Source organism: Vanacampus margaritifer, chromosome 4 (assembly GCF_051991255.1).
Source record: "Vanacampus margaritifer isolate UIUO_Vmar chromosome 4, RoL_Vmar_1.0, whole genome shotgun sequence".
Lineage (NCBI taxonomy): Eukaryota > Metazoa > Chordata > Actinopteri > Syngnathiformes > Syngnathidae > Vanacampus > Vanacampus margaritifer.
The window spans coordinates 31369302-31383514 of record NC_135435.1 but is presented as its reverse complement, the minus strand read 5'-3'; the positions used below and the strand labels follow the sequence as shown (position 1 = coordinate 31383514).

Here is a 14213-nt window from a genome sequence, read left to right as displayed (position 1 = left end):
CGTCAATGTGCACGTTCAGCAAAATAAAGTGCAAGTGGCGATTAAGGGAACAAAAAGGGAGGAGGCTAATTTGATGAACATCACCTCTCTGGACGTGTCCATCTTCACCCAACAGCCGTGATGAATGACTTTATTTAGATGCTCAATTAGCTCAGCCGTGCACGGAGGCGGTGCAAGCATGAGTGTGTGATAAAAGCTCATGGGTGGGGTGGAGAGGGGGCCATTAAAAAAAAAAATAACTGAAAAAAATGGTTAAAAAGCAAAGCAACCCTTCCATCCATCCATTTTCTTAACCGCTTGTCCTCTCAAGGGTCTCGGGGGGTGCTGGAGCCTATCCCAGCTGGTTTTGGGCCGTAGGCGGGGTACACCCTGAACTGCTTGCCAGCCAATCGCCAATCGTAAAGCAACCTACCAATCCGAAAGACAACCAACAAACCCCAAAACTGACCAGCTAAGTCTACAAGTGGCTAAATAACAAACTGAACAAAAAAAACAACAATCAAGCTAACAAAAACAAAACAACTGACTGCTCAAGACGTTGACGAACAATTAATGAATCAACTGACCAACCAACAAACTAAAAACAGACTTCATTCATTGACCAACTGACCAAACAACATAAAAACAAAAAAAAAACGACCAACCAAATAAGAGCAAAAACTTACAAACAAACCTAACCTAAGCCTACTGAAACCTAGACCAAGTGACTAGCTCACTGGCCAACTAGCCACAAATATAACCATACAACTGAACAACTAACCACAAAACAACTAACTATAACCACCTGAACAACTAGCTGAAAATACCAACCGACTGACCAAACGGGGCATCGCACCATGTGTGTGTGTGTGTGTGTGTGTGTGTCTTTTCTCATAAACATTCTACTTTTTGCTACACAATAGCATTACTTTCCACAAATTAATAAAAAAAAAGAAAATAAATTCAACTTTAACTTTTGTCATCCATCCCCTTTTCCACAATTGAAAATTGTTCTCAAAAATAAAAAAAAAACATGTTAAAAAATCTTTTGCAATAATTTTTTTTTTAAATCACATCTCAGAAATATACAACAGTTTTTCTAAAGCAAATAAATGGAAAAAAGATGAAATTGCTTAAATATACATTTTCCGCAAAATAAATAAATAAAAATTTGTTTTTACAAAAATATACAACTTTCTAGTAAGAAAATACAATTTAAAAAAATAATTCTCTCCGACTCTCTCATAATATACAAATTAAATTATCGGTGTAAAGCATCAACCCCAAAAATAAATAAATTTATACAATTAAAATAATATTTACAACTTGATTTCCCTCATAAACAGACATTTGTAGTCTCAGAAGATGATGACCTGTAATCATGTTCTTTTTTTTAGTGAGGCCCCAATACTTCGCAATATATTGAAATAGTAATATTAAATTTGAATATTGTCAAGCTTCAAAACACACACACACACACTCACACACACACACACACACTAAAGCTGAACTGTTGCTTTTTTGTTTTTTTCCTGTTGCAAAAATAAAAATGCTGCACATCATCATGTGACATGTGCTTTTTCCTGACCACTCTTCCGGAAGCTTCCATGCACGTTGGCACTACCACTCCAACCCCCCCCCCCCCACCTCCCCCCTCCCTTATTTTGTGTGTGCGTGTGTTTTCCCAGTGTGTCACATGAGGTTTGCTGCAACAAGAGTGAAAACACAAGTGTCCTCTCTGGCTGTCGCTTTCTCTTTGTTCTTTGCTCCCGTCCCAGACACTCTGGGCAAAAAGACGACAAATGGCTGCTCTGGGGCGTGCGTGCGTGTTTGTGTGTGTGTGTGTGTGTGTGTGTGTGTGTGTGTGTGTGTGTTTCCGCCATTGTGTTACCTGTGATAAAGTGCCGTGACAGCAGAAATGTTTGTGTGACAAGCACTCGGCCTTTTGGAGTCCATTAGCTGCCTCTTCTCACTCTCCTTGGCAGCTTATCACACAAACACAAATGAATACTACACTCATGCACGTTACTACACGCACACGCACACACACACACGACTTGTCACTTCTCTTTGTGTCTGGTGTGAAAAGTGTAAAAGGTCAGGATGCCTACAAGTGGTTGTATTATTCGTCTGTTCTTCTTCGCATTTTATCCAGAATTCTTTTCAGAATTGCCTTGCGGCTCCACCACTCAAATGATATTTAAGAAAAACTGACCATTGTGACTAAAAGCAATTTCAATTCATTTAACATACTGTGTGTGTTTTTTGTCAATGCGGAAGATAATTTAGCAAATCTAACGTATGTTGTTTTGTTAAAGCAATTCTGATGTTCAGTGTTTTTGAAACGAATTTACATCTTTTTTTCAATAACAATTTAGTCTTCCATGAAGCTAATGTACACGTTTTTATAAAGACAAGTTAGTCACCACGATCCTAATTGGCATCTTTTTGCAAACATTAACAATTTATTTTTCTAAAAACCTCATGTATGCTTTTAGAGAAATATCAAAGTTTTTTTTTTTAAAAGCTGCATTAACTCTTTGACTGCCAGACGTTTTCAGAAACGGGTTGTCGCCAGTGCCAGCCGATTTAAGCATTTTGAGTGATCTTTCAAGGTCCACAGAAAATGTTGTGTTTGGACTATGGAAACACACATCCGACCAAATGAAAGATTGGACTCTCAGCTTTCATCAGAAAAAAAAAGTTTGTTTCTACCTTATTCCGTTCTTCAGTAATCAACAATAGAAAATGTTTTTTTCTTTCTTTTGAAACAAAAAACGGAGAAAAAGAGCTTTTTGTGAAACGATGTTATTTCATGCACTCTAGTGAATTGTACACTTCTTTTTGTCCATGAATGATGCCACAAACACCTAAATAGTGCTTTACTTCTGTAAAACGCTTTCACCAACAATGAAAAAGTGTTTTTTGATTGCAAAATGCGTTTATTTCCATTCAACAGTGTAACAATTCTCATCTCCTGCTCGACGCTCGAGCTCCGCCTCTACTGACGCCCACCCGATCTTGTCAAAAGAGAGTCATCGCTGCCCTCTAGGGGCCAAAAATAGTCATTAGGCACAACAGACAGACTTGAAACTTTCACCAGACATGCGGAAGGGTTTCCTCTACCCGTTTCAAAAAAAAAAAAAAAAAAATCATTGGATGACGTCTTTTGACGTCATTGGCAGTGAAGCGTAGGTTTTTACTTGACGTCTTTAAACGTCAGTGGCAGTGAAAGAGTTAAGCAAGTTTAAATGTTAAAATGACAGAATTGTACACATCTATATGCAGAAACAATGCCTTGATGTGTAGCGCAAGCACTGACGCGTTTACAACAACTGCGTCGATAAGCCTATAAAACTCTTGTAAATAGAAACGTTCAGGGCGAAAACGCTAAGAATGCGACGTCATGCGCGCTCCCGTCTCGGGGTAGAGTTTCGTTGTTTTTGTTTTTTTTCACTTCCACATTGTTGTTTTAATTTCCTTTTTGCATGAATTGAATGTATGCTGGAATGCTCAAAAAAAGAAAATTGAATTAAAAGTTTCCAATTCTGCGCCACAACGCGTAGAAAAGGCGGTGCTGAGACAAACAACACGACTGCAAGTGCAAGCTCTTACATAGAGTATGGAATCTATCGGGAGTAAAATAAATAAATAAATAAGACCCCCCCCCCCCCAAAAAAAAAATAAAATAAGAAGAAAGGAGAACATTTAACCAGCGCGACAAAACGAGCCAAAATCTAGTCTGAAAGGCGCAGACAGAGGAATCGTGTAAACATCGGAGCAGTGTCAGTTGGTTTCCTTTCTACTGAGAAGGTAAGATATGATAACAACTATACGTCAAAGTAAGATGTAAACAATCATGATGACAAATGAAGGGCGGAAATCAAAAGCTATAATATTGCTTCTGAGCGTTGTAAATGGGATGTAGAGCACATGATCCGTGTACGGCTGATCCAGAAATGTTCCTGTGCTGCACATTCTGCTGTCCGAGCGCTCCGTGTACGTCTCAACCACAACTTGTGTCAACGAGTGTATCCTTTCAAATATCGACGCCATCTGTGAAGTGGACACTCATTTTTTTCCCAAAGACAATATTCAGTCTGTGTTTTAGCAATCAAAGACGACGTTATGTTCACCAAATATCAAAGATAATTTAGTTTTAGGGTGTAAACATCAAATTCTATTTAGTTTTCAGTTCACATTTCATGTCAAAGCTGAAGCTAATGTTTGCATTTTTGTCATCATCGGAAACAGCAAAGTTGCCTACAAATACATAAATATACGTAAACATCCAAGACAAACAAACCTCGAACGTTTGTGCCCCCCCCCCCTCCCCCAACACGATTGGACCGATGTTCCTCTCCTCTACCCAAACATTCCTGGAGTCGGGGGGGGGGGGCCTGTATCACCTGTCGTCATGTTTAGCCCCGCTTCGCTCGCCAAATAGGCCTAACCTTCAGGGACTTGTTTGACCGCTGCCCACCTTCGCCTGCCCCGCCCTACACGGTGCTCCGCCCACACACATGTAAACAAACACACTAAAACACACTTTAGTGCAGCCAATGTGTTGAATAATTGATGTTGATCCTTCTGATGCGTTTGTTTCGCTGCATGAGGCAGACAAGAACTGTCAGTGTGTGTGTGTGTGTTTGTCATAATCAGGGTGTGTGCCCCCCCCCAACTCCAGGCACCCATCAGAGAAACCATGTCCTGTCCGCTCCAACATTCGTCACAAGTTGTTTGGTGGTCCAAAGGAGAGCGCCGACTGACAAACGCACAAAGCCATCGCGACCACGTCGGCTTTTAGACACTTGAGCGAGTCGAGCACTGGGGGACGGGGGTGGGCGGGGGGGGGGGGGGTTCGAGTGTTTGGTCATGGCGGCTGGTGGGCCATGCAAGTTTAAAGAGACAATGAAAAGGAGGACAAGAGTTTGTTTTTCCACAAAGACGGAGAGACGCTGACACATCAAACAGTTACTTACGGATTTGACATGCAAACAAGTGCACTTGTTTGTCAGGATTACACACACACACACACACACACACACACACACACACACACACACACACACACACATGAAAAAAGAAGCTTCAAGCGGTTTATCGGCACACCAAGATGAGGTTTAGTGTCAAACTAACCATAAAACCCTCATTTTTAATTGAAAACACTTCATTTACTCAAAGTTTTTTTGTTTTATTCTTCTTCAGTGGGGGAAGGCCGCCATCCCGTTGCAAATAACGAAGGGTCGACTGTATAACAATATTTAAACGCACATTTTTTTTAATCCTCTACAAAAAAATGACTAATTACAGCATCTTACCGTAATAGATATCTTTAACTAGACTAGATTTCTCGTCATCACGCTACTGGGCAGCCATCTTACCACAGTCGCCTCGCTCCATCTCTCTCATTCATTACTATGTCTTTTTAATTGTACATGTTCTTTTAAATAACTCAAAACAGCTGTCTACCAAAAATCAACTGATTATCGAGCAGTTTAGTTTATAAGCGTAGTTATTATACTACATTTGTGATCATTAATCATCCATATAACTAATAAATATCCATCCAGAATTATTGCTACTCTATTAAAGTTTGTGAGAAAGCAACCCATGTGTAGATCCGTCAAGTTCGAATCGAGATAACAGTTGGTTTGTTCACAGACCAGACTGCCCCTGCCTGCCTGTAACAAGATGGCCGCCCCGTGCGGAGGTCGGATTCTGCGCCGCAAGACATCTAATCTTTATAAATATCTATGCTTACAGTAGTAGAAGTACGAGTCTTGCAAAACAGCATTCTACATTCTCCCGGTGGGCAATGCGGGCACACCAGCAGCACAACAAATCGGATTCAGATGTTGATTATTAGAACCTTTTATGTTTGCTTTACAGAAGACAAACTTGTTTTTGATGTTCATGAAAGCATGCTGATGTTTACAAAATCCTGCCTTTTTCCCCCCCTGCAAGACGTGAACGAAAAAGGACGCGCAAAGTCATCTCTCGCGTGATGTTTTCTTTTTTCCGTATTACATCAGCGAGTCTCAGGCCGGGCTGCCGGGAAATCAAAATGCAGAGAAGTCTCGCTGCAGCCCGAGCGACGTGTCACGCTGAGGAGGCGGCGATAACAAACATTCATCAAAAGTCCGACGCGTACGAGGCCATTCATTCCCCAGAAACATCATCAATATTGGACCTTGTTTTATGGAGAAGCCACTTGATTTTGTCCCGGGTCCTGTGCGGCTGACCGGCGCCGATCAATTACCATTGACAAGATTTGTGCACGCCGACGAACCCGGGCACTTTGTTTCTCTCGGGCCGAGTCGCCGCCTCGCCGAGTGCTCCATCTTCCTCCTGACTGGTCGTCGCCGCGACAACAAGCGGCGCAGAGAACATATCGGTCTCGTTATGCGGCACGGACGCCTGATTGCTAACAGCCGCGCTTTCTCCGGGCCTGATGGTTAAAGTCCAACAAGCCTTTGGAACCACATTGGAGGATCCCGTGGGGATGGTCGAACTCGTTAGCTTGCGGGTTTGAATCCCATATCTCTTAACTGATTCACTGTCGTGGATGTTTTATATTCGGCAACTGGAATCAACTGCCGCTGACGTATACAGCGATGCCTTGAGATATGACTGACCCGCTTATACGAGAGTTCTTCGACATACAAGCAGTCGTTTGGCTGATTTTTTTTGGGCTATGACGCGTGAGCCCAAACTTGTTAGCGCGGTAACGTTGGCAGCAAACTCAACACAGCAGCCGTTTGGCAGTTCTTCAAGAAAGGGGATTCAAGCTTGTTCAAACCACTCCCCCTGGAAGTTTGCTATCAGACTAAACCTAAACCAAAGACAATCACACCTTGTGTATTTAAAATAACTACAATTAGATGCTCACTAGCCTAACGGGAAAACGCCATAGACATGCTGACAAAAAAAAGCATCAAGAGTTGCTGTGTAACGCTTGAAGCGACGAATATCTGAACACGAATGTTAGAGAAACACTAACTATTATACTGCCCCCAGTGGCAAAGATAGGAACACCATCTCAATTGCTTCCCAACCACTGCTGAAGTGCTTTTGACTAAGGCACTTCCACCCCTAAATGTTCAAGGGTACAAAATGCTGATGTCATCTTTGATGTTTGTTGACGCACAGAGGTTAGCTGCATTTAACTCATTCACTGCCATTGACGGTTATAGACGTCAAAAATTCATTTAAACTATTTCTGTTGGTTTAACTTTTTTTGTACATTTAGAACAGATATAAAATTTGTGATTAATCATGAGTTAACTAGTGAAGTCATGCGAAAAATTTAATCGCCTGACGCCCTTATTTTTAATAATATTTTCTTTCTTTTTCTTTTTTTAAATCGTGTCAGGCGATTTCAATTTTTGATTGTAATTAACTGCATGACTTCAATAGTTAACTCACGATTAATCAAAAATTTTTATATCTGTTCTAAATGTAGTCATTTTTTTTCTAGGTTTTCATACTCATGTTACCAAAAGTGGAAAAAAAATTAAATTAATAGAAATAGTTCAAATGAATTTTTGACGTCTATAGCCGTCAATGGCAGTGAATGAGTTAAGAGCGTCAATCGTCTGGTCCATGAAATGGTTTCAATTTATTCCCTTCCTTTCATTTTTTGCTACAATCAGATTTCAGCCATGTCAGATATAATCTGCCCTGGACCTTTGGAATCAGTAGTGCCTAGTCTATTTAATTTTGGCTAGATTAGCAACAGGACTGTTTTTTTTTACTTCTTTTTTTTTTTTTAACCAATCACATTTCAAATTCATCAATCATTTGTTCATCGATTAATTGGTGGGTCAAAGCAAAACATATCAAATGCATAAAAATAAAAAAGAAATCTGTATTTCTGATGACTTGCTTCAGATGTGCATAGAATAGTATTGTATATAGTATTGATCGTTTATATAATTACCAGGTGAAAGTGGTGGATTAAGTCCTCGCTGAAGGAGCATGTAGCAAATGCAAAAGCAAAACGTCCACGCAGCAAATGCAAAAGCAAAACGTCCACGCAGCGTGTCCATGCAGCGGAAACGGTTTCAAGTTGAGCGCAAGTACGCAGCGCTGCGCTACGAGCTATTAATCCAATGTGAGCTTGCATTGTGCTAAAGTGAGCAGTGAGTCATAATGTGCATTTGTCTGCAGTGAAGCAGACAGATGGCACTGGGATAACATGGTGATCAAACACGCAATAAAAAGCAGCTTTAACTCACTTTTATAGTGGAGGTGCGGCGCAAAAATGGCATAAAACACAATAAAAATCAAAGGTTAGCCTGACGCCATGCTGTAAATATGTCACTTCCTGTTTGTCATCGCCGCTTTTTAGCGCTTTCATCGTCAAGTTAGCGCTTCCGCTAATCAAGTGTGGACTAGCGGTCGCCGCGCAGTGCAGCAATGCAACATGGGTAATGGCAGCAGGGCTAGAAGCTTTGCATGATCAATTTGATTGGGTCGTTTTTGGACTCGAAATTATCTTTGGTGATGGCAAAAACATTTTGCTGGCTTTGGAGAAGACGTTCAATGTTTACAAAACACGCATTGGACATTTGATGTAGCATGCAAGGCTGTCGTGATAAGGTTGTATTGTGGCTGCAAATATTTACAATGGGTTGGTAAACATGGTTCCGGGATGGGGCCAGCGGGGCCTACGCAGCTGGTGGCTGGCGCTAGGGAGTGTCACGATTTAAGCAACATCTGGATGCTGGCAACCGTGGCGGGCCGGTGGCTGGGCAGACCAGAATGGCGTGAACGTTGCTGCGGACGCGATGAACAGAATGCAAGCCCATCTACTCTTCTGAAAGCCACAACACGTGTGAAAGCTGATCCAAGGTCAGCGAAGACGCTACTGCATGCGCTCGCCTTGGCTGCTCGCCTGGCTGGGTGGGCCCGCCCGTTGGTGGCGACCGGGAAGAGATTCATCAATTCCAAATGTTTGGTACGAGCTGCAACTTACGCACGGACATTACTCAAGATGAACTGAGCGAGGAGTGTGCAGACTTAAGTCTGGGATTGATAACAATATGAATCAATGACTATCATAATCAATGTATACGACTGATGCGTATAGTGAGAATCGATGAGACGGGTTACTAACACGCCACAGCTTTTACCCGTCTTTCGGATGTCAATGTCGCAAATGATACGATGTGATCGTTGTAACCCGGCATGTGTCCGAAAGAGAAAAAAATAATAAACAGTAAAGAACGTTTTTGACTTGATTACCTCTTTAAGTGTTTACAAAGGCTGTAAATTGTTGACGTTAACAAAAATAGCCCATTTAGGTTTGTGGAAGACCGAAAATTGTCTTTGGCCGTGCGGTCAGTGTGCATAGCGCAGCAATCCCGCGTGGGTAACGGCAGCGCTAGCAGGTGATTCGTTGCCGTGGAGACTAATGAAGTGGTGGCAGCGCCACCCGGCTTCTTTTGCAAGATCAATTCGGCGGCAGCGGGGCGCGTACGGCCGCATCGCCTTTTATGAATGATGGAAACCTCCGCAGGCCATCCATACTGAGAGCGCCGGGCATCGCTACGCGACCGTCTACCCCCCCCCCACAATCTCTCAGCCCTCCCACCAATCCATGAAGGCGGGATTCAGCCATCCTTCTTGTTTGCAGAAAAATGCATTCCCAGTGGCCTCGAATAAGCACGAATATTTTAAGGTTCCTTCAGTTTTCATGAAAACTTGTCCACAGTCACAAAATGACCATTTTATTGACGATCTGATTGCCCTTGATGTTTACAAAATACCTTCATTCAAGGGTCTGCATTGGAAGTTGGTTTATAAAATATAAGTTAGATAGAACATAGATATTTTTTAATGCATGTTAGGTTCGTTAAAGACTAAACTGTTATTAGTGTTTAGAAAACGATAGGTTCACTAAAGATGATATTGTCTGACGTAAAGATGGTTCTATATTGTCTTTGACGTTTACGTATAAATCTGGACTTTTTTTCTTGTTCAATTGAATACTTAACTCTTTGACTGCCAAAAACGTTAAATAACGTTTAGTAAAATCCTATGGAGGAGTGCCAAAGACGTTAAAAGACGTTTCTTTTTTCAAAACAGAGGTGGAACTAACCATTTTCTATTGTTGATTACTCAAAAACGGAATAAGGTAGAAACAAACTTTTTTTTCTGATAAAAGATGAGAGTCCAAGCTTTCATTTGGTAGTATGTGTGTTTCCATAGTCCAAACACATAATTTTCTGTGGACCTTGAAAGATCAGTCAAAAATGCTTTAATCAGCTGGCACCCACAGCATCCCTTTTCTGAAAACGTCTGGCAGTCAAAGAGATGATCTTTGATGATGAAAATGCTTGCGTAAATAAGTATGGCATTTTTATTGAAGCCTCGAAATATTCTTTGATGTTTTTGAGAAGATATGTCGGGTTTACGGAAGACAAAATTGTCTTTGATTCCCCTCTCCCCCCAAAAAAGACACACATACGGTAAGTTCGTGGAAAACTAAAACACCTTTCCTATTAGCATACTGTATGTCATGTTCTTTGAATGCTTTAAACTGTCTTTGAAATTTACACTAATGTTCATTGAAGACTAAATTGTCTTTCATGTTTGTATAAATGCGCATGTTGGGTTCGTGGGCAGAGATTCGGCCATCCTTGTTTCCAGGAGAATGAATTACCGGCGACTTCCCAGGCTGGCCACTCTTGCAGTTTTGTTCGCCACCCATCAAAGACCCCCCCACTTTGTCCCCACCCCCCTTAGCTGTCATTGCGAGCGCACTCACTTGGATGGAATTGATGCGACTAAAACGGCAGCCGCTCAAGAAGAGCTTTTAAACTGTTAATACATAATGTGCGAGATGTTTTAGTCGTTGGCGGGATAATGAAAATGAGCTAAAGTGGCACGTCGCTTACCCCCCACCTCACCAACATGCCCCCCCTTCCGAGTGAACTTTAGCCCCATCCAGTGCGGCTTTTAGAGCATCTGCGTTAGTAATGAGGCTCATGCAGATTTCAACGGTAATGGTGTGTTTGTCTGCATGATTAACAGCCGCGGCCACGACTTTTTTACAACCACGCCAAGCCTCCTCAACGCTAAAACTGGCAAGTCGCACCTTGATTTATGAGCGTCTCAACTTAGAAGTTTTTCAAGTTACGAGCGCTCGCATGTAACAAAATGAATTGTGGCATTTTTTGTTTTTTTTAGGGGGTTGGAACGCATTATAGAAACTCCTACGATAGCTTCATCAAGGACTGAATTGTCTGATGCTTATGAAAATACATGTGAGGTTTGATGAAAATTTGAAATTGTTTCTGATGTTGAGGGATTGGGAATGTGTCGATATTAACAAAACACAAAAATGAAAGCTATATGTTAGCTTAAGGACTTGTCAGATTTTTTTTTTCATGTTTATGGAAATGTGTTGATATCCACAAAACACAAAAATTGGAAAACTTATCATACAGTAATGCATAAGATTCCGAAAATGCGGACGTCATTTTAAGGAAGACCATAAATTGTCTTTGACCAAAGAAATGTGTTGAGATATATAACGTGTACTGAATTGTCTGATGTTTAGCAAATATGCATACAAAACACAAAATATTAAGATTGCTGAAGTCAATAATGATGGCAATTACATGTTCGTTGTAGACTAAATTGTTTTTGATGTTCTCGAGCATACTGTTGGGTTGGTCAAAATGCTTTTGAAATTTACAAAAATGCTTAACTTGAAAGGCTTTAAAACTTTTGCGTGATTTATGAAATCATTTTTGTTAGCTTCATTGAAGACTAAAGTATCTTGACGTTTACAAAAAAGCATTTTAGGTTTGTTCCAGGCTATCAATCTTACGTAGCCATTGAGGTCGTGGAAGACAAACTTTTTTTTTTCTTTTTAAGGATCGTCGCCACAACACGCATCAATAAGGCAAAAATAATTGGGGGCAGTTATTTTGTATCTCAATGTGGCTCATGTGAATTTTGTGAGCCGGTCGTCATCTGTAAAGCTGTCATCCTCCCAGGCCTCCTGCCGAGGGGTTTGGAAGGGAAAAGTGGGCCGCGATGAATACTTTCCGGAGTTTTGCGCTTAGATTAAAATACAAAAAAAAAAAAAGGCAAAGGGGAGGAAAATTGAGGCAACGCGGAGGCGGGAAAAAGGGGCGGGAAAAAAAGAGGGAGCGCTGCATGCTTTTACGGGTAATCTCAACTTTTCAGATTGATGGCTTCAAGATGGGCCACCTGCGTGTCTTCTTTTATGGAAATGTGGCGTGGTCCAATTGAAGGAGGGGGATGATGGCCTCCCTACCGCCTCCCGCCCGCCAGCGCCGCTTCATCCTTCTCCCGCCGCCCGATGAGCAGGAAATGCTTTCATAATTCCTCTGATGTCACAACAGCAAAGCGGGCTGCGATTGTGCCGGCTAACAAATGAGCTTCATGCAGATCACACTGTTGTTTACTGCATTCTACTGGCATAAATGTATATAGTACATATAAATATGTATTTACGTTTACGAGCTGCCTTGCACCAAGTGAGCGATGCGAGAGCCACACAACAAAAGGGAATTGCTTTTTTCCTGAACAAGTGGGCATTGTGATCAAACTCTGGCGATGCTCGAAGCCTTAATCCAGGATTGAAACCGTTAAACTTGATTTTAAATCCTAATTTGAAACTTCCAAGCTAATTTTGCTTGAAATGGTAACCAAGCTACGTCCCACGCGCTCACGAAAAGAGGCAAAAAAACTACAACAGTGAGTCTCACACGGCTAAAGATTTTTTGTAGTTGAGTCGCTAAAATGCGAATTAAAGTTCACATCATTTATATTTTTTCAGCTTGATTTTCACAAACGACACAAATAAAAACAAATCATTAACACTTAAACGTATTTGCTAAATGTAGTTGTTGAAATTATAACACGGGTCAACACAAATTTTGGGGTATTTTAATGTTGCTGGATCTGAAAATGTTTTTGTTTTTTTTCCCTGAATGTGCTCTAGTTTTTCCGATATTCCATATGTTCTTTAAAAAAATAAAAAAGTGCTAAAAATCTGCAAATATTAACATTAATATTGACTTTATGTTACAGCTTTGATGAGGCTATATCGTTCTTGTCAAGCATGTCCATAAAATAATTTTCATTTTAATGAGTTACAGTATTGTGTAAAATGCAAATTGTTATCACAGAGCCTTCTTAATGCGAATTATGTTTCATGTAAAAATCAAGCAAAAACTTGGGCAATATTAAAATAAACAACAGCAAAAACATGCCAAGTCAAAGCATAAACAATACTTTTACTAACAATCAAAGTACATTTCGTAAACTGTCAAAGCGCATTAGTCAATCATATACAGTAATCGCCCCCACCCCCAAAAATAATTAGTCGATGTTTATACATTTTTGCGGTTGGACGCTCTACTAGTTGGCAAAGCTAGCTAGCATGGCTAACCGCTATTCTCAGCCACCACCACAAGCATCTTATTTTCGTACTCACAGATTGCCGCAGATGCATGAAAGCTGCGTCGGATTGTCGGTCGGACATTTCACTCTTCAACAGAGCGTTTGAATCTGGTGATGGCAGCAGCCGGACATGTTGAAAGTGCTCTGGAAGTTCGCCGTCTGGAAGACGATATATAAAAAAAAATGTTTTGAATTCAAGCGGTAAAAGTCAACTTGGGCCCCTAGTCAACTAATCAGGGGCTCCCTCTACTGGTACATGAAAGAATTGTTACCTTTGTACAGTCCAGTTAGTCTGACACATTTGCATTTCATGTTTAATAATGTCTTGTTGCCTTATTTTTTTTTTTAGTCCTGCAGGTTTTGCATGTTTTCCTTCTCCAACACAGCTGATATATGATCAGCTCATCAGCAAGCTCTGCACAAGCCTGATAACGATCCTGTTGATTGGAATCAGCTTGTGTTGGGAAGTGAGAAACCTCCAAAACCTGCAGGCGCTCCAGGACCGAGATTGTCCACCTCCGCTTTAAACAGTTATGTGTGTTGGGATGAAAAAATGAGGAAACCCAGAAAGTGGGTCTTGAAAGCCGAGAGAACGGCTGAATTGTCACGATTTTGAAGCCTCATTTTATATACTTGGTGATATTTTCAATCATTCAAATTTGGCAGAGTTGTTAACAAGACGCTTTTCTTTGCTGTGTTAGTTTTAGAAGACATCGATTTTCACTTTTTAGGGACTTCAAGGAGATGCAGGGGACCATGACCAGTGTGACGCAACACAAGATCACACC

The 14213-nt window shown here is 41.1% G+C and overlaps 1 protein-coding gene across 14 annotated transcripts in view; it reads right to left on the bottom strand.

Annotated features, from left to right (window-relative positions):
- LOC144050745 (uncharacterized) overlaps positions 1 to 14213 on the bottom strand; it is a 145168-nt gene that overhangs the window by 126646 nt on the left and 4309 nt on the right. For 13 of the 14 annotated variants that reach the window (XR_013293919.1, XR_013293918.1, XR_013293920.1 and 10 more), the window contains exons 1-2: positions 13698 to 13812; positions 13460 to 13584 (exon numbers count right to left, since the gene is read on the bottom strand). Coding sequence is in view for 11 of the 14 variants with exons in the window: in XM_077564309.1 (XP_077420435.1) it covers positions 13460 to 13584; positions 13698 to 13737 (165 nt within the window). In the remaining 3 variants the exon portion in view is untranslated. Of the gene's footprint in view, positions 1 to 13459; positions 13585 to 13697; positions 13813 to 14213 lie in introns of those variants that run through there. The other variant, XM_077564305.1, reaches the window with a different exon arrangement.